At 41.1% G+C, this 19544-nt stretch overlaps 2 protein-coding genes across 4 annotated transcripts in view; both read right to left on the bottom strand.

Moving 5' to 3' along the window:
- The window catches only part of kat2a (K(lysine) acetyltransferase 2A), a 75619-nt gene extending 64779 nt beyond the window's left edge, over positions 1–10840 (bottom strand). The window contains exon 1 of one of the 2 annotated variants that reach the window (XM_039739283.1): positions 10310–10840. The gene's annotated coding sequence lies outside the window, so the exon portion shown is untranslated. Of the gene's footprint in view, positions 1–464; positions 767–10309 lie in introns of those variants that run through there. The other variant, XM_039739282.1, reaches the window with a different exon arrangement.
- Positions 10841–12534: 1694 nt separating this feature from the next.
- The window catches only part of rab5c (RAB5C, member RAS oncogene family), a 77689-nt gene continuing 70679 nt past the window's right edge, over positions 12535–19544 (bottom strand). For both annotated transcript variants that reach the window (XM_039740790.1, XM_039740791.1), the window contains exons 5-6: positions 18883–18976; positions 12535–13639 (exon numbers count right to left, since the gene is read on the bottom strand). In XM_039740790.1, the coding sequence (XP_039596724.1) occupies positions 13524–13639; positions 18883–18976 (210 nt within the window). In that variant the 3' untranslated portion in view covers positions 12535–13523. The remainder of the gene's footprint in view (positions 13640–18882; positions 18977–19544) is intronic.

The following is a 19544-nucleotide window of genomic DNA, read 5'->3' as shown; positions in this document are numbered from 1 at the left end:
CGACTGAAGGAACTGGCAAGGACTTAAGATATGTCACCTTTTCAACAAGCCAAAAATAGAAACAACAGCCCCCGATGACCTTCGACCAAAGAATTATTCTGCATAAAATTGTCAAGAAACGCTATTGTGGCTCCATTAGACCACCAACATCACAACTTTATAGCGCCTCGCTGGGACTGTCCTCTTACTGGTAGCGAAGGCAGAGGTTTTCTTCTTTTTTTGTAATTCCAGCGTGTGTTTGAGGGGTCCTGTTCTTGTTATTTATTTCGAAGTGGAGATGTAGCTATCGTTGGCCCAAAGAAGACACCCGGGGGTCTCAGGACAGGCAGCAGAATCAAACTTTATTATTCAATGCGCACACAGACTCAAATCAGATGACTCGAGCAATTAGTAACTCGGCTACCTTACATTTATTACAGTCCTTATCAAAAGTTTACCTCACTCAGTTCATTTGACAGTCCTACCTGATTCCAGTTTCCCGTTTCCTTGGTCCAAACTCTAATTAGTTCCAACAATATTTACCAGCCTAATGAACATTGCACTCTGACTTATCCATCATGGCCACCCGGCAGGAACCTCTCCACTCCTTGAACCCGTTCAGTTCCTGCCAACATTATCTCTAACCTCAGCTCACGTTTGCCACCTGGAGAAGAGGAGTCTCTGCTTGTTAGCCTCTCTCTACACACTTGACTTTTACTTATGAAATATGGGCGGTTTCCAGCTTTCTAAGAAAAATAAAAAATACGCAGGCACAAGCCTTTTGTTTTTTTTTTACTTAACCCTTTTTATACTAATATGCACTACAACGCTTATTTTCGTACATGCTTATGATTCTCTTTGAATATACTGTATGTAAATCATCAACTTTAAGAAATATACTTTTCTATATAGATTCTAAAAACTGTCCCTAGTGTGTGCTTGGTGTGTGTGTGTGTGTGTGTGTGTGGATGCCCTGTGGTGGGCTGGCGCCCTGCCCAGGGTTTGTTTCCTGCTTGGTGCCCTGTGATGGATGGGATTGGCTCTAGCAGACCCCCGTGACCCTGTGGTTACGATATAGTGGGTTGGATAATGGATGGATATTTATTATAATGTTTCTTGAGCTTCTGCTAAAATTTATCTCTCCCCTTGGGAAAAGTCAAGTACTATCTGTCTATTACATATGCATTTCATTTCCATCTGTATATCTGTTATATGTTGCCTTTCATTTGTATACATTTTATAACATTTATTTCTGTTGTATAGTATATAACTATCCCATATAATGACTTTCATGTCTTTTCTATATAGTAAGTTATACAGTGGCTTTCATTCCTAATATCTATCTATTATACAGTGCTTTTAATGTCTTATCTATCTCTCAGTTATACAGTTTCTATCTGTTATTTAGTGCCTTCAGTGCCTCATATCTATTTGGTATACAGTGTCTTTCATGCCTCATATCTATTTGGTATACAGTGTCTTTCATGCCTCATATCTATCTATTATATAGCACCTTTCATATCTATCTATTGTGATATTGGCGCTTGGTTGGCGCCAACCCGACACAGACTGACAACGGAGGCATGTGGAAACACAAACAAAAAGAACTTTTAATTTATTTCTTCAGCCATGGGACACGTCTTCCCCGTGTCCCACCAGCCCCAACACAGTCCCAAAATACACACAAAGAAAAATCACCCTCTTTGTCTTTCACTCCTCCCACGGCATCTTCATCCACCTCCTCCCGACTCTGGCGTACCGAGTAGTGGCTGAAGGCATAGAATTACTGGACGCCACATCAACCAGCAGCATCGTACGTCAACGTCGCCGCCATATTGCGAGTGGCACTACTGTGGAGTGAAGTAATGGATAAAGATGCCTCACCGATGTTCTGCTTGGGATTTTACAAACCGCTGTACGCTCCAAACCAGATCCTGGGGGATTACATTTCATACGTAGGGCTGAACAATTATTTTGGTTATTTTTATTATTATTTTGGTGACCATCATCGTCAGGTCCTTCCATTAAAACCCTAAATACAAAGAGGACTGTTTGATTTATGTTAGGTAGATTGCCCAGAGGGGACTGGGTGGTCACTTGGTCTGGAACCCCTGCAGAATTTTTTTTTCTCCAGCCATCTGGAGTTTTTTTTTTTGGTTTGTTTTTTCTGTCCTCCCTGGCCATTAGACCTTACATTTATTCTGTATTAATTAATGTTGACTTATTTTTATTTTTTATTGTGTCTTCTATTTTTCTATTCATTTTGTAAAGCACTTTGAGCTACATTTTTTTGTATGAATATGTGCTATATAAATAAATGTTGATTGATTGATTGATTATATTTGGCCATTTGAAAATCTCATTTTATAATCTTAACTTTAACTACACCAGGCTAAACTAGCAAAGCGATGCATTTATGTGCTCAAGTGAGCCTCCAAACAACGTTTTGGCTAAACGTATTTAGTCACTAACAATGTAGACTGTTGTTAGCTGGTAACATTTCTCAAACTCTGAAGGTTTCCCAAAGAAATCCACTTCAGGAAGCAGTAGGAGGTCAGGTAACCCTTAGACGGGATTTTGAGAAAGCTGTCCTATGATGTGTGCCATGCTAGTCTGGTGACAGATGCTGTACCGACGTCATATGATCAAAGCTACCACTCACTCACATTAAAAAACAAAGGAGGTCTGATGATTCCTTCTGAGGGTCCAGTCAAGGTGGTGCAAATAGCTGAGTGTGTTATCTGCCAGTCGACATTAGGGCAAGCTGTCAGTGGATCTGATCAGTCAGTTTGTTTGGGCTGAGATTGGTTCAGAATATGTGGTTTTTCTCAAGGAGCACATCGAGGAAACACAGTTTGAAATTAACAGCCATCATTTCATGCTCATGTCTTTAGTTGTGTGTGACTTTCACAAACTGAGGCTGCGCCATATTGTCAGACTGAATACTCTCAAATGACAGGATCTGAGTGAGTGAGAGGAGTGAAAGTCTGGAGGAGATCAGGGAGGTTGTGGAGAGCTTTAAATGTTCAGAGCGGTATTTAGTATTGTATTCTGTAGTGAACAGGGAGCCAGTGAAGTTGAGGGAGAATCGGTGTGATATGTTCAGTGGATTTAGAACAGCAGGTTATTATCCTGGCAGCAGAATTTTGAAGAAGTTGTAAGCGATGGATACGTTTTTATGGGATGCCAGATAGACTAGCATTACAGTAATCTATACGTGAGGCGACTTGTGACTCATTAACGATACTTCAGTGCTGTGTTGGGTAAGAACAGGACGAAGTCCAGAAATGTTTCGGAGATGGAAGAAGGCAGTCCGAGAAATGTTACTTATATGGGAGGAATTATTTAATAATAATAATTATTATTATTGAATAATTGCCATTATTAATGTATAAGTGGATATAAATAATTGCATTTAAACGATTTGCCTAAATCTGTTGTATGTATACGATACTGTTTTAAACATTATTGTTTTTTCATCAGAAAACCCGGTTTCCATGTCTACCTGTATTAGTTTAAATGGCACTTTTGCCACTCGCAGTATGACGGATGCGCCGACGTGTCATGTCGACTGGGCAACACAGTGAATGTGGGGTCTATCTATATATGTCTATGGCTGCAGGTTCCTCTTATAGCCCACCCGGAAGTGCTGCAGGTGCTCGTTATACAGTGTCTATCTATCTGTTATATAGTGCCTTTCATGTCTCATCTATCTTTCTATTTCTCTTATACAGTTTTTATCAAGCTATGTATCTAGCAGTCATATAGCACCGTTCATTCCTACGTATCTCTGTTAGATAGATAGATAGATAGATAGATATAGTGCCTGTCATGTCTTATCCATTTTTCAATCTGTTATACAGTGTCCATCTATGTTATATAGTGCCTTTCATTTCTTACCTCTTTGTTATACTGTCTATTTATCTGTTATCTAGTGCCTTTCATGCGTTAGCGCTCTCTGTGTTATACTGCATATTGTCTTTCATATCTATCTACCATAAGATGGCCCTCTGGCTAAAGGATCTAAGCTGGTAACTCAAAAGTTGTTGGTCCAAATCCCAGCAGTGACAGAAAGACTGCTACTCCATTCGGCCCTTGACCTCCATGGGCACTGTACACATAGCTGACCCCTGCACTCTGACCTCGAAACTCTCTAGAGGGTAAGTTGGGATATGAGAAAAGTGACAAATTCTTAATACAAGAAATTGTATATGGCGAATAAAGGAATACGAGAGAGTAGCGAGGACAGCAGAGGAAAAAAATCTCTCGTCTATACAAGATCTGCACTTGTCACATTGCCTTAGGAGAGCTACTAAGATCGGCAGACAGCCACACACACCCAGTCCATGCCCTCTGGCAAACGCTTACCACAGTATGCAGTGCAAGACTGCCAGACTCGGTAGGAGTTTCTACTGGCCATCAGATTACTCAAGTCCTACTAACAGCACACAACATGCTGACCTAGTGGGTCTGTTAAACTCCTGAACACACACACAGACTGAACACACATAGTCAGAACCTCACAGCTCCTAAACTACTCTTCTGTCTGTGCATTATATTAATGGTTTTCATCACTTGAACACTTTACAAGCATTCACCAATGTCTTCTGTTGGATTATACATATTGTAGCGTCGGTGCTGAATGCCACAATGGTGTTCTTCACATGACTCTGAGTTGGTTCGATAGCCTTAAAAGGACTGCTTGCCTTTTGTCACACTAGTTTGTGACACTTGTCCAGTGGCATTGCAGTATATTCTGTCTGTCCATGCTGTCTATTATGTCTGTCTGTTGATGTATAACATGCACTTTCTCTGTGTTTGTACTTTGACCCTGGAGAAATGCAATTTCGTTGAACTGTGCATCCAAATTAAAACTACAGTGCCTTTGATTTCCTGCGGTGGGCTGGCGAAAGAATTTAATCCCGAAGGGTTATCAACAGAAGAAATGAGTACACGGGCAATCCTAGCACAGAGAAACGATGAATTCAAACGAATTAACGCGAAAATTGTCAATCGGTTACACTGCAAATTGGTCAAATGCGTATCAACAGACTATGCAGGAACAGTTGGTGGCGATGGTGCAGAAGATGAAAACATCAACTTACAATAATCACAAAGAGTATCTACAACCGTTAACACGTTTGGTCTTACAACGCACGAATTACTGTTGAAAGAAGGACGTATCGTAATGTTATCATGTAATTTATAATCTGAGTGATGGGCTATGCAATGGGACGATATTAGTCGTATTGAAAATTGGTCGAACAATTCTAAACATGTAAAATTTTAACAGGCGACATGAAAGGTAATGTGGTCCATCGTCAGAGGGATAACATTAGACACCAAAGGAGATCTCGATATGCCATTCATATTAAAACGTTTACAGTTTCCTGTTAGAATAGCTTTTGCTATGATAGTCAACAAATCACAGGGACATGCATTCGAAAAAGTCAGTTTATTTATTAGAGAGAAAAAGAAACGATATTCACTCACGGGCAGTTATACGTTGCGTTGTCACGATGCAAGTCCAAACACAGAATCAAAATTCAATGCGATGTTGACTAAAGGTTAATTTTTTTTTACTGAAATTTTACAGTAAAAGTGCAAGTTCAAAAAGTACTTGTGTGTTAATTTCAAACAGAACAAAAACGTTTAACACAACGAATACCTGTAACGCAACATGAAACAATTTTCTTTCAGTTTATCATGTTTTACTATGGTTAATTACTTGCTGTAATGTAAAATAGATTATTATGCATATGTAACAATTCCCATGAAAATAATCTGTTTAAATTGTAGAGCCGCGAAGTGCCTAGTGCCCACCTGGGGGTTGGCAAACGAAGCAAGCAAGGGGGCAGAGCCCCTTAGTTTAATAAATTCCTCGCCTCCTGTTTCTGTTTTGTCATTCTGGAATTTTGAATGTTGTTTCATTCACGTAAACAAAAAATGAACTGAAACGATTTTAGCACATAGCTGTGACACGACATAAAAATGTAAAGAAAGTGAAGGGGTTTGAATACTTTTGGAATGTATTGTCTCTTTTGAAAGTGAGATTTAAATATTAATACAGCTTTAAAAAAAACAAAAAACAAAAGGGATGGTAGGATAACTTCACCATTTGCTAATCCAGAAAGGCCAATTTTACTTGGGAGACAGTCCATAATCGGACTGAATTAGCCTCATTCAGCCAGCAGAGGGCACCACCAGAGTGTGTTCAACTTTCCCTGTTCAAAAGGATTTAAAACTGTTCTGGGATTTAAACTGTGGTGATGGCAACCACCTTACCATTAATGAATGCAAAAAAAGATTTTAGAGGAGACCTGACTAAAGTGTTTAAAATTATGAAGGGAATTAGTCCAGTGGATCGAGACAGTCGAGATCGACATTCCTGAGACCCTCATCTTTCTTTATTTTCAGATACTGCATGATGGACAGACTTTGCCGCTCACGTTTTGCCTCATTTTGTAGCTCATGGCTGTTTGGCAGCTAATTAAAGAAAAAGAAACAATTGAGGGGCCCGAGTCTTCAAGAGCAAGTCAATGAAAATTAGCTCAAAAGGAGTTAATTAGCAGTAAAACCAGAGTCACTATTTAAGGGCGAGAATGAAAACCAGCAACCCCTGCAGCCCTCTGGGACCCGAGTTGGGCACCCCTGGTTTAGCATATCCAAGGATGTCACCCAAATGATTTGTGGTTTGAAGTGGATGAGTGATTCTCAGTCCTTTACTTCTTTTCTGTTTCTGTTTATTAAGCCAGACAGTTCATGTGTGCAAATGGAAGCAAGTTAGGTGGGGTGCTATTGTTTCCTCTGCCATTTGCATCTCATTGCTAATAAGGGGCCATGCAGTTCCCCATGGGACGAATGAAGTTGATTTAATTTAATTAAAAATAGCAAATGCTGCAGTTTTTAATTTGCTAATCCAGAAAGGCCAATTTTACTTGGGAGACAGTCCATAATCGGACTGAATTAGCCTCATTCAGCCAGCAGAGGGCACTACCAGAGTGTGTTCAACTTTCCCTTTTCAAAAGGATTTAAAACTGTTCTAGGATTTAAACTGTGGTGATGGCAACCACCTTACCATTAATGAACGCAAAAAAAGAGGAGACCTGACTACAGTGTTTAAAATTATGAAGGGAATTAGTCCAGTGGATCGAGACAGCGACTTTAAAATGAGTTCATCAAGAACACGGGGACACAGCTGGAAACTTTTCACACAATTTCACACAAACATTATTACGTCTTTCTTCACACAAAGAATGACAGACAATTGGAATAAGCGACCAAGTAGTGTGGTAGACAGTAAGACGTTAAGGACTTTCAGAGAAATTCAGTGGACAGGACTGACGAGCTGGGCGGCACGGTGGCTCAGTGGTAGCGCTGCTGCCTCGCAGTTAGGAGACCCAGGTTCGCTTCCCAGGTCCTCCCTGCGTGGAGTTTGCTTGTTCTCCCCGTGTCTGCGTGGGTTTCCTCCCACAGTCCAAAGGCATGCCGGTTAGGTGGATTGGCGATTCTAAATTGGCCCTAGTGTGGGTGTGTTTGTGTGTGTGTCCTGCGGTGGATTGGCACCCTGCCCAGGATTGGTTCCTGTGTTGGCTGGGATTGGCTCCAGTGGGCCCCCGTGACCCTGTGTTCGGATTCAGCGGGTTGGAAAATGGATGGATGGATGGACTGGTGAGCTTTGATGGGCTGACTGGCCTGTTCACATCCAGATTGTTTTAATGCTTCAATACTGAAACTTCCTTTAGCCACAAAATTTATTTTAACAGCATGACGTTTGAACTGAAAACTCCAAAAAGGGTATGAATCCTCTGAACCAGGGGTCTGCAAAGATGGTTCTGAAGGGCCATAGTAGCTGCAGGTTTTTGTTTCAACCCGACTGCCTAGTCACACATCAATCCTTGCCAATTTTGTTATATATATATATATATATATATATATATATATATATATATATATATATATATATATATATACACACACACACACACTCAGCAAAAAAGAAACGTCCTCTGACTTTCAACTGTTTTACTTTCAGTAAACTTAATGTGTAAATATTTGTATGAACACTAAAAGAGTCAACACCATAAGACATAAACTAAAAATGTTTCACAATGTGTCCCTGAATGAAGGGAGGCTCAAAATCAAAAGTACCAGTCAGTATGTGGTGTGGCCACCAGCTGCTTGAAGTACTGCAGTGCATCTCCTCCTCATGGACTGGACCAGATTTGTCAGTTCTTGCTGTGAGATGTTACCTCACTCTTCCACCAAGGCACCTGCAAGTTCCTGGACATTTCTGGGGGGAATAGCCCTAGCCCTCACCCTGCATCCAACAGGTCCCAGACGTGCTCAATTCCTTGACGATAAACACGAATCCGTCCATCACCCCTGGTGAGACAAAACCGTGACTCATCAGTGAAGAGCACTTTTTGCCACTCCTGTCTGGTCCAGCGAAGGTGGGTTTGTGCCCATAGGCGGCGTTGTTGCTGGTGATGTCTGGTAAGGACCTGCCTTACAACAGGCTTACAAGCCCTCAGTCCAGCCTCTCTCAGCCTATTGCGGACAGTCTGAGCACTGATGGAGGGATTGTGTGTTCCTGGTGTGACTCGGCAGTTGTTGTGGCCATCCTGTACCTGTCACGCAGGTGTAATATTCGGATGTACCGATCCTGTGCAGGTGTTGTTACACGTGGTCTTCCACTGCGAGGATGATCAGCTGTCCTTCCTGTCTCCCGCTGTCTTAGCGTCTCACAGTGCGGACATGGCAATTTATTGCCCTAGCCACATCAGCAGTCCTCATGCCTCCCTGCAGCATGCCTAATGCACGTTCACGCAGATGAGCAGGGACCCTGGGCATCTTTCTTTGGGTGTTTTTCACAGTCGGTAGACAAGTCTCTTTAGTGTCCTGCGTTTTTAGAACTGTGACCTTAAATGCCTACTTTCTGTAAGCTGTTAAAGGTCTTAACGACCATTCCACAGGTGCATGTTAATTAATTGATTAGGGTTAATTGAACATGCATGGAAAACATTGTTTAAACCCTTTACAATGAAGATCTGGAAAGTTATTTGGATTTTTAAAACATTATTGTTGAAATACACAGTCCTGGAAAAGGGACGTTTCTTTTTTTGCTGAGTGTATATATATATATATATTAATTTTATGGTTCTGCCATATCAGCTTATTCTTTTAGTGCAGGGGTCCCCAACTCCGGTCCTAAAGGGCCCCAGTGGGCTGCAGGTTTTCATTGTAACCCTTTTCTTAATTGGTGACCATTTTTGTGGCTATTTAACTCCATTTCCTTTCATTTTAATTGAGTCATTCTTTAGGATTTGTTCCCCTGAATTGCTTCATTTCTTTCCTTAAATGGCACCCAAACAGAAATGAAATGTGAAGTGAGGGAGCCAACAGAAGACCACCGAAGTCAGGGCCTCAAACTCCAACCAGCTGTATAATCAGACGCCGATTCTTCTTGTTAATTAAACTCGCTCTGTAATTCCATGGCTTGCTGCTGCTCTCATTGTGCAATAGCAGACATTTCCAGAATTGTTGATTTTCTCTTTACTTTTCTAAGAGTGCTGTTAGAATGTTTTGTGGACCTGAGCAGAGCGACATTCCTGAGACCCTCATCTTTCTTTATTTTCAGATACTGCATGATGGACAGACTTTGCTGCTCACGTTTTGCCTCATTTTGTAGCTCATGGCTGTTTGGCAGCTAATTAAAGAAAAAGAAACAATTGAGGGGCCCGAGTCTTCAAGAGCAAGTCAATGAAAATTAGCTCAAAAGGAGTTAATTAGCAGTAAAACCAGAGTCACTATTTAAGGGCGAGAATGAAAACCAGCAACCCCTGCAGCCCTCTGGGACCCGAGTTGGGCACCCCTGGTTTAGCATATCCAAGGATGTCACCCAAATGATTTGTGGTTTGAAGTGGATGAGTGATTCTCAGTCCTTCACTTCTTTTCTGTTTCTGTTTATTAAACCAGACAGTTCATGTGTGCAAATGGAAGCAAGTTAGGTGGGGTGCTATTGTTTCCTCTGCCATTTGCATCTCATTGCTAATAAGGGGCCATGCAGTTCCCCATGGGACGAATGAAGTTGATCTAATTTAATTAAAAATACCAAATGCTGCAGTTTAGGACTAAACTGAGCAATGAGATGCACGGAATCTGAATAAGCGAGATGATTAAAATGAAACATTAAAAAAAATGATGCGGAAGAATTAACAGCAAGAACGGGCTTCTCATTTACAATTAGGGATGGAGCAGAAACCTGCCAGTGCTCCAGGACTAACTTTTGCAGACCCCCCCCCACAAACCTCCAAGTTAACCCACGAACCTGATGTGCCGAATGGCCGCCTCTTATCTGTCAGGCGTGCTTTGTTCTGTTTGCTACGCACAGCCATCTTAACACCTCCTGTAATGCCACATTAGCGTGCCAGCTGACTATTCAGAGCTCCCGAGTTGTGACGTTTTAACCTTCCCACTTTAGTGCGTTCATAGGGGTGTCCGGTCGGATTATCTGGAGAAACGCGAGGTCGCTCTCGATTTATTTAGTCTGCAAAAGAAGAAAAAAATAAAAAACAATTGAAGATAAAGTGAAATTTTCCAAGGATATAAAGAGCAAACTGAACATATTAGACGTGCTTCAAATGCAATTTGGCTGCTTATAAATTTTAGTTTATACAAATGACTAAGGTGAAAGGGCAGCATCACACCACAACATGGAGAATATGCAGATCTTTGTTTTCTTCAAATCATTCAGCTTGTAACTCTCCATTTGTACAGTGCTCATGTGGAATATCCGACTTGGAATCTTGCATCCACTGTACACTGTGTGCACAATTATTAGGCAAGTTGTATTTTTGAGGATTCATTTTAATATGGAACAAACACAGTGCTATCAGTCAATCCAAAATGTTAATAAACCTGAAACCTGAATGTTTCACAACGGAAATGTGAGTGTGAACATCATCAGGGGAATACATATGTGCGCACAATTATTAGGCAACTATTAGTGTGCAGATTTATTATGCAACTAAAGGAAAAATGAAAATTTTCCCATCTCACTTGTTTCTTTTCATCTGTTATAGTGAGAATAATAAACACACCTCAAAATTTACAAATAAACATCTCTGACATTTCAAAAAAAATCAATCAATCAATCAATGACCAATATAGCCACCCTTCTTTCCAATAACAGTCCTAAGCCTTTCCATTCATGGAGTCTGTCAGTTTCTTGATCTGTTGACGATCAGCTTTTTGTGGAGCAGTGACTACAGCCTCCCAGACACTCTTCAGAGAGGTGGATTGTTTTTCTCCCCGTAAATCTAGCGTTTAAGAAGTGCCCACAAGTTCTCGATAGGGTTTAGGTCAGATGAGGAAGGGGGGCCATGTCATTATTCCTTCATCTTTAAGGCCTTTACTGGCTGGCCACGCAGTGGTGAACTTCGATGCAAGTGATGGAGCATTGGCCTGCATAAAAATCAGGGTCTTTTTCCTGTATCACTGTTTGAAGAAAGTGTCTTGAAAAACTGGCAGTAGGTTTGGGAGTTGATTTTGAGTTCATCTTCAATGCTAAAAGGTCCAACTAGCTCATCTTTAAAAATACCAGCTCATACCAGTACCCCACCTCCACGTTGGAGTGGAGCTCTGTGCCCATTACTGATCCACAGGTCCATCCATCTGGTCCATCAAGAGTCACTCTCATCTCATCGGTCCATAAAACCTTTGAAAAAATCTGTCTTCAGATATTTCTTGGCCCAGTTTTGACGTTTCAACTTATGTTTCTTGTTCAGTGGTGGTTGGGTTTCAGCCCTCCTTACCTTGGCCATGTCTTTGAGCACTGAACACCTTGTACTTCTGGGCACTCCAGGTAGGTTGCAGCTCTGGAATATGAAAGTACTGGAGGATAATGGGTTCCTGGTAGCTTCACGTTTGATTCTTCTCAAATCTTTGGCAGCTAATTTGCGTCTTTTGTTCTCAACACGTTTCTTGCGACCCTGTTGACTATTTGCAACAAAATGTTTGATGGTTCTGTGATCACACACCAATATCTTAGCAATTCCAAAAGTGCTGCATCCCTCTGAAAGACTTTTTACAATTTTTGACTTTTCAGAGTCAGTTAAATCTCTTTTTTGGCCCATTTTGCCCGAGGAAAACTAGCTGCCTAATAATTCTGCACACCTTGATATAGGGTGTTGATCTCCTTAGGCCACACCCTCCCTCATTACACAAATACACATCACCTGACCCGCTTAAATCCAATAAGCATTCAAGTTAATACAGCTTGGAGTTGGAATATACGCATTAAAAATGATGATATGCTCAAAATACTCACTTGCCTGATAATTGTGCACACAGTGTATATCCGATAGCACATGTAAGCCTGCAAATTTGCCCTGAGCTTGTCAACACACACACACACACACACACAAACTACACAAGAGGAGCCATTCACCAGGCCAGACCCATCAATTATTAATGGCACCAGGATGCCAACACGACTGTAAATCCCCCAATCAAAAATCAAGGTCACTTACTGCAGAGACGAGACAGCTTAGCTCAGTGTGCTCACAAGTCATTTATTGTTTTTTCTGTTTTTTTTTTTTTTTACATCCTACAATTCAATTAAATAATCTTTAAGCATACGTTTTATTTAAATCGACAAAGCATCTCACTAGGCCTCACCCTGCCCGCCATCTTTCCCCCTACAGTTTTGCAGCAGTAAGGCGGCAGCGGCGTCTCCTAGAGGGTCCCCCGCTAGCACAAAGTGAAGGCAATGGCAGAATAAACCAAAAGCTGGAAGTGCAAGGAGGATGGCAAACAAGTACTCTGGGCCAACATGGACACACACACACACAAAGACACAGGTTCAAGTGAGGCAAGAAAATACTTTCTAGGTAAAGGTGTTGAGCAGGTTCAGGCAGGAGATGCTTTACCCGAGATCTTCTTCTGCAATACTCATTAGATTTTATTTTTTTTCAATTTGGTTGTCACTTGTTACAAAGATCTAAAGATTGCCATTAATACTACGAATGACTTATTGGTACTTAATGACTGTTAATTACCGCAAGTGCGTGTGGTCTCCATAACACGTGAATGATTAAGAAAGAAAACAGAAGGTCTAATCTAGAATTGTCTTCAGCCTGGTACTCATAATGTGAACAGCAACGATAAATGTACAACAATAATAATCAAGAAAACTGTAAAAATGTAGAAGGGCAAGGTAAAGAGCGAAAAAAGGAGAGAGACAGACACTGCTACATGCATCCGCCACCATTAGAGAGGGTCAGAGAGCGAGTTCATATCATATATTAAAAAAAAAAAAAAAAGGAACTTAAGACATAAAATTGAATTAGTATTTGTACAGCGTAGACACATTTCAATGGAGTCATCACCCCCCCGTGGAGCTGCTATCAGTCACTTCCTCTCTCCGTTAAGTGCGATTGCTCTGGTCTTTAATTTGATTTTTTTTTTGCTTCATACAAGTGTTGGTCGCTCGGTCAGCCAGTTGACAGGCTGGTCAGCTGCTTCCGGGAAGGCCACTTAGTTCAGTTTCCGCAGCACTGACTCCGATTCTCCTGACTGTTCTCCTGTAGGTCCACTCCTCTGGGTCTGCCGGCAGGGCCGGCAGCGTTCGCAGGCTCATTTTTTGGTAGCTTCTTTGCTGTTTAAAGGAATACAAAAAAAAAAAAAAACAGGCACAAAATGAGGTCGTTCATAACACACTGACAATTTTGACTGAATGCCCTAAAAGAGGATTTGAATCTCCTAAAGCAGGGGTATGCAGGGCCTACAAGTTTTTTTGTTCCACCCCGAATGATTGACTAATTAGACACCAACAGCAGATCTTATTAAATGTTATGGCAGCTCATTTGGATATTAAAGATACCCCCCCAAAAAAAATGACGTATAGGCTGAAGTGGATGAGTAATTCTTTGTCCTTCACTTTTTTCTTATCAGTTTCCCTTTAATTAGCCAGCAGCTCTCCATCCAGCCCGTTTCCATATACACCTGTGTATGTTCATTTGTGATTTACAGGTACATCTTACTAGCTGTGCTACCCGTCTAAGATGGGTTGAAATCTTAAGTAATAAACATTGCCCCATGTTAAGATTTGCAGGGCACCATACAAAGTACATGTCTCTTGTTTTATGCCATTTGGCATAGGCTTCATAAAAGGCAGTAATGGTTTCTGATGCGCCATCTGTTGGAATGACTAATACAATGCATTTTTAAACTAACAATGTTTGTGATGCATCATCTTATAGCATAGCAGCCACAAGGACACACAGGCACTTACAGTGCATATAGAAAAGAATCCCCCCTTCAAAGTATTCCCATTTTTTTTTTGCTTTACAGCCCTAAATGAAAACACACAAACCAATATTTTTTCCAGCTTTACTGATTCAATGCAATCTATAACATCCACGTGAAAGATATCACAGCTACAAGTTCTGAAAATTAAAAAAAAATAAAAAACAAGAAATCCTGAGATTAATTAAGCCCAAACAAACTCAGTCCAGTGTATGTGCCCACCATTTCCATTGCGGTTACTGGCTTCCTCCCAGTTGTGATCAGTTGTAACGAGTGTGATTAGTGAAGCTGTTCCTGGAGCGTTCATTCCCTTGCTTGGTAGTGCAACTGACAGCAAACACCCGACAACGGGTGACAAGCCACTTTCAAAAGATCTCAAGGATAGAGTTGTGGACAGACATAAGGCAGGAGATGGAGACAAAAACATCTCAAAGGTTTATCAGTCCCAAGGTGCTCAGTGAAGTCCATCATAAAGAAGTGTTTGGTACGACTAGGACCCTCCCTGGATCCGGCCGTCCATCAAGGAGGAAACTGGTAAGAGAGGCTACCGAGAGGCCAACGGCCACTTTGAAGGAGTTACAGGATTTTATGGCAAAGAGTGGTCATTGTGTGGATGTGACTAACAATTTCACAAGCGCTCCACAATTGGGGCTTATTCAGGAGGGCCGCAAGGAAAAAGCCACTTCTCAAGAAAGGCCACATTAAGGCTCGTTTGAGCTTTGCCAGAATACACCTTGAAGATTTTGTTGCCAAGTGCAAAAAGGTCTTATGGTTTAGATGAGACCAAAATCAAACTATTTGGCCTCAATACCAAACGGGACACCAATGCAGCTCACCATCCACAACACACCACACCGACAGTAAAGCATGGAGGGGGGCAGCATCCTGTTGTCGGGGGGGCCTGGGGCTCTCATTAGGGTAGAAGGAAAAAAATCGATGAGGCAAAATCCCGTCAAACTCTTGAGGAAAACCTGCTACCCTCTGCCAGACAGTTGAAGATGGGCAGAATGTTCACCTCACAACACGACAACGACCCAAAGCACCCAGCAAAACTGACCACACAGTGGCTGAAGGAGACAAAAGTGAATGTCCTGGGGCCTCATGTATAAATGGTGCGTACACACAGAAATGTTGCGTTAAGAACATTTCCACGATCAAATCGCGATGTGTAAAACCTAAACTTGGCGTAAAGACACACGCATTTTCACTGCAGCTCATACTCTGGCGTTCTGTATGCAAGTTCTGTAGACTGACGGCACCCAGTGTCAAAGCAGTGCTACTCTTCCTGTGTGGTTACCCTTTCTTTTTTAGATCCACATCCCTGATGCGGGTTTATAAATACACTGAAGTTAACCGCATATTGTTTATTAGTTTAATGAGTCTGATTGTAATTAACGTGTAACAATATAACAGTCCACAGAACGGTCAAACTATTCTAAATACCATAACTGCTTTAGCATTGTTACTCTCACTGCACCTTCTTCTTTCAGCTCCTCCCGTTAGGAGTTGCCACAGCAGATCATCTTTTTCCATTTTACTCTCACTGCACGACTCGGAGTATTTATATCACTGTATCTGAGTGTGAATCACAGCAGCAGCTGATCGGAAAGAGAATTATCAGTATACAGCTTCAAGCACACGCTGCCTCAGCCATGCTGTCTATTTGAACTGCTCTCATACGACAAACACTTCAGAGCCTTTCCTGTACGGACCTCACGGTTCAGAAAGAGTTTCATCCCAAGAACTCTAAACGCACTCAATCAGTCCATCAAGCGCTCCTTGTAGAACTGTCTGTACAGTACTTGGAAGTTTACAGTGAGGTAATTGTACTTATGATACAGTTATAATATTGCACAACCTGAGCCACTTTATAAAGCACTTAATTACATATGATGATGATATCAATTTTAAGATGAAATACAGCAAAATATGTTTATTATATTATACAGATAAAACTAACTACACGGTTCCGCAGCACTAGCGAGCTTGAGCTCCGTTCACGGATTGTTCCTGCCTCACGTTGTATTCTTGCTGTGGCAACACTGGAAGGATAGATGGATAGAATAATTAAGCACGTACTACAAAGATGTTCCTTAAAAGTTTTGAAGAATCGTCGTCGTAAGCTTACAGATGGCTTAACGTCTATTACAGAGCCGATTGTGTGGCGATTGGGTATTTGGAGGGAAAAAAGTAAGGACAGGAATTGGAGGTTAGTACGCTTGAAAAAGACAGTGATTCTGTAATAAAGCATTTCATCGAAGGTCGTGCATGGCACAGCAAGCATCTTGCATGAGACATGAACAATCACTGCGCCACCGTGTTCACGTGTTTAATAATGTGCTTTAACTCCCATCATCATGAAAATGATATCACGTATACATCTCAGTATTTTAATTATTCAGAGCTGTAATATCACAAATGTAATGGATTCTGTGTCCTGACGGAGGAAGAGAAAGCCCGTTTAAGAATCACGTAGTGATTCACACACATAGAGCACATAGAAAAACAAATACACAACAAAGCATTTAACGTGCTACTTTAGTTACGATGGGATTTGAGAAACTAATAAACGATTTTAAGATGAAGTTTATGATGTTCTACTTTAATGACAAAATAAACTACGTGATTAAAGTGGAAATGTCGAGATTAAAGTTGACATTTCGTGCTTTTTCACACTGTGTAAGTAAGTAAGTAAAGCTGGAAAAAATATTGGTTTGTGTGTTTTCTTTTAAGCCCAGGCCCCTCATGTACCCCGTGATCATCAGAGGTGACTGAGCAGAGGGTTCAGACCTATAAATACCTGGGAGTGCAGCTGGATGATAAACTGGACTGGACTGCCAATACTGATGCTCTGTGTAAGAGAGGACAGAGATGACTATACTTCCTTACAAGGCTGGTGTCCTTCAACATCTGCAATAAGATGCTGCAGATGTTCTACCAGACGGTTGAAGCGAGCACCCTCTTCTACTCGGTGGTGTGCTGGGGAGGCAGCATAAAGAAGAGGGACGCCTCACGCCTGGACAAACTTGTGAGGAAGGCAGGCTCTATCGTAGGCACGGAGCTGGACAGTTTGACATCCATGGCAGAGCGACGGGCGCTGAGCAGACTCCTGTCAATCATGGAGAATCCACTGCATCCACTGAACAGGATCATCTCCAGACAGAGGAGCAGCTTCAGCGACAGACTGCTGTCACCATCCTGCTCCACTGACAGACTGAGGAGATCGTTCCTCCAGCACACTATGCGACTCTTCAATTCCAGTTATTGTCCGTTATACCTGCATTGTTATCACTCTTTAATTTAATATTGTTTTTCATCAGTATGCTGCTGCTGGAGTATGTGAATTTCCCCTAGGGATTAATAAAGTATCTATCTATCTACGTATATCAAGCAAAAGAAGATTAAGAGGTGACCAGAGTAAAAGGTTTATTATGAAGGGAATCCAGTGGATCGAGACGGTGACTTAATTAGTTCATCAAGTACACGGGGACACTTGGAAAGGTGTGAAGGGGAAATTTCACACAGACATCAGGAATGTTTTTCTTTACAAAAAGAACGATAGACACTTGGAATAAGTGATTAAGTAGTGTGGTAGACAATAAGACCTTAGGGACTTTCAAAACTCGACCTGATGTTTTTTTGGAAGAAATAAGTGGAAAGGACTGGCGAGCTTTGTGATTGTTCTAATGTACATATTATAAAAGTAAAAAAAAACATTTCACATGACTGTTCATGCGTTTAGGACATTGTGAGCATGCAACTGGAGAACTGTCATGTGGATTATGTGTCTCGAGAAACCTGACATTTGATAATGGAGGTTTTTAATTTTGCTTGCCAGTGTTCAGGATTGGCCCCTGCTGGTCTCCACTGAAGCCCACCGTATTTAAAACTGTGTGATTGCTATTCATCCTGAAAAGATGAGATTAAAAAAATCTTTGTCAGCCATCACTACTTTCAACTCATGATAAATAAGAGAAAGAAAATTATTTCAGGGTTGAGTGTTTAAAGAGATGAAGATTAAAAGGTGACACAACTGCAGAAGGTAATTAATACAGTGGATGCCAACTGTTATTTAAAATGGATTCTTCAATAAGAACCTTAAGGCACAAGGAAACTTGTCAAGGGTAAATTCGGTACAAACGTTAGAAAATTTTTCTTTGCACAAAGAACTACAGAGACATGGAATAAAATGACTGTTTAAGTGCGGTGGACAGTAGGACTGTGGGGCTCACCAAAACTCAACTGGATTGTCATTTTCACAAAATAATTTGACTACGATATTTGAATTCTGTTGGGCTAAATGGCCCATTCTCATCAAACTTGTGCTAATGTTCCAATACGTATTGTTGTTGTGCTGACGGCAAGTGCAAAAAAAAAAAAAAAATCTGTCACCTTTGTAAAGTATGTCAATATAGCAACTTGACCAAACTAAGATTGGACCATCCATGTTTTTGCATTTTCCTTCAACACTGACCTGGCGCCTTAAGGAAATGAAACATTTCTGCTGGTACCTCTAGCTGGAGAATTTCACTCTAAGCCACACTTTTATAAAGCCCATATTTCTATTGTGTACATACATAAATGCTTCCTTACCAATGGCCATAAAAATTTCATTCACGTTCATCGCAGTCTTGGCAGACGTCTCCATGAAGAGCAAACTGTTATCATCTGCATAGGCTTGTGCTTCCTGAGAAACAGAAAACAAAAACATGCAAACCATGTTCAAGTTTAGTTACAAAATGGGACAGGACACTGGTGACCATGACATCTCCTCCTTGTGATGTCAAGTGTCTACCAGAGTGTCTCACACAATCCGTCACCTATGCAGCTCATCCCCGTTTTACTCATGTAAGGTATTGTTTTGTGGTTCCAGTCTTATTAAAATGATACCAAATCCCATTAAATTCACAACAAAACCTCCCAACAAATACCTAAATATCAACAGTTGCAAGAAAAGGTATGTGAACCTGGAATTGCCTGTTTTTCCCACATTAATTGGCCATAACATGTGATCTGATCTTGAGAAGCACAGACAAACACAATATGCTCATGCTAATAACACACAAATAATAACAATCTTTAATGTCTCAAGTAAACTCACCCATAAAGCATTCACAGTGTGCTGTGGAAAAATTCAACCCTGAGATTTAATAACTGGTTGAACCTCCATTGGCTTCTGGAAGGTGCAGATCAGACCTGCACAACATTCAGGAGGAATTTTGGGCCGTTCTTTGTTAAAAAACTGCTTCAGCTCA

This window comes from Polypterus senegalus, chromosome 17 (assembly GCF_016835505.1).
Source record: "Polypterus senegalus isolate Bchr_013 chromosome 17, ASM1683550v1, whole genome shotgun sequence".
Lineage (NCBI taxonomy): Eukaryota > Metazoa > Chordata > Cladistia > Polypteriformes > Polypteridae > Polypterus > Polypterus senegalus.
The sequence above is the reverse complement of the archived record's forward strand: the minus strand, read 5'-3'. Positions and strand labels throughout refer to the sequence as shown.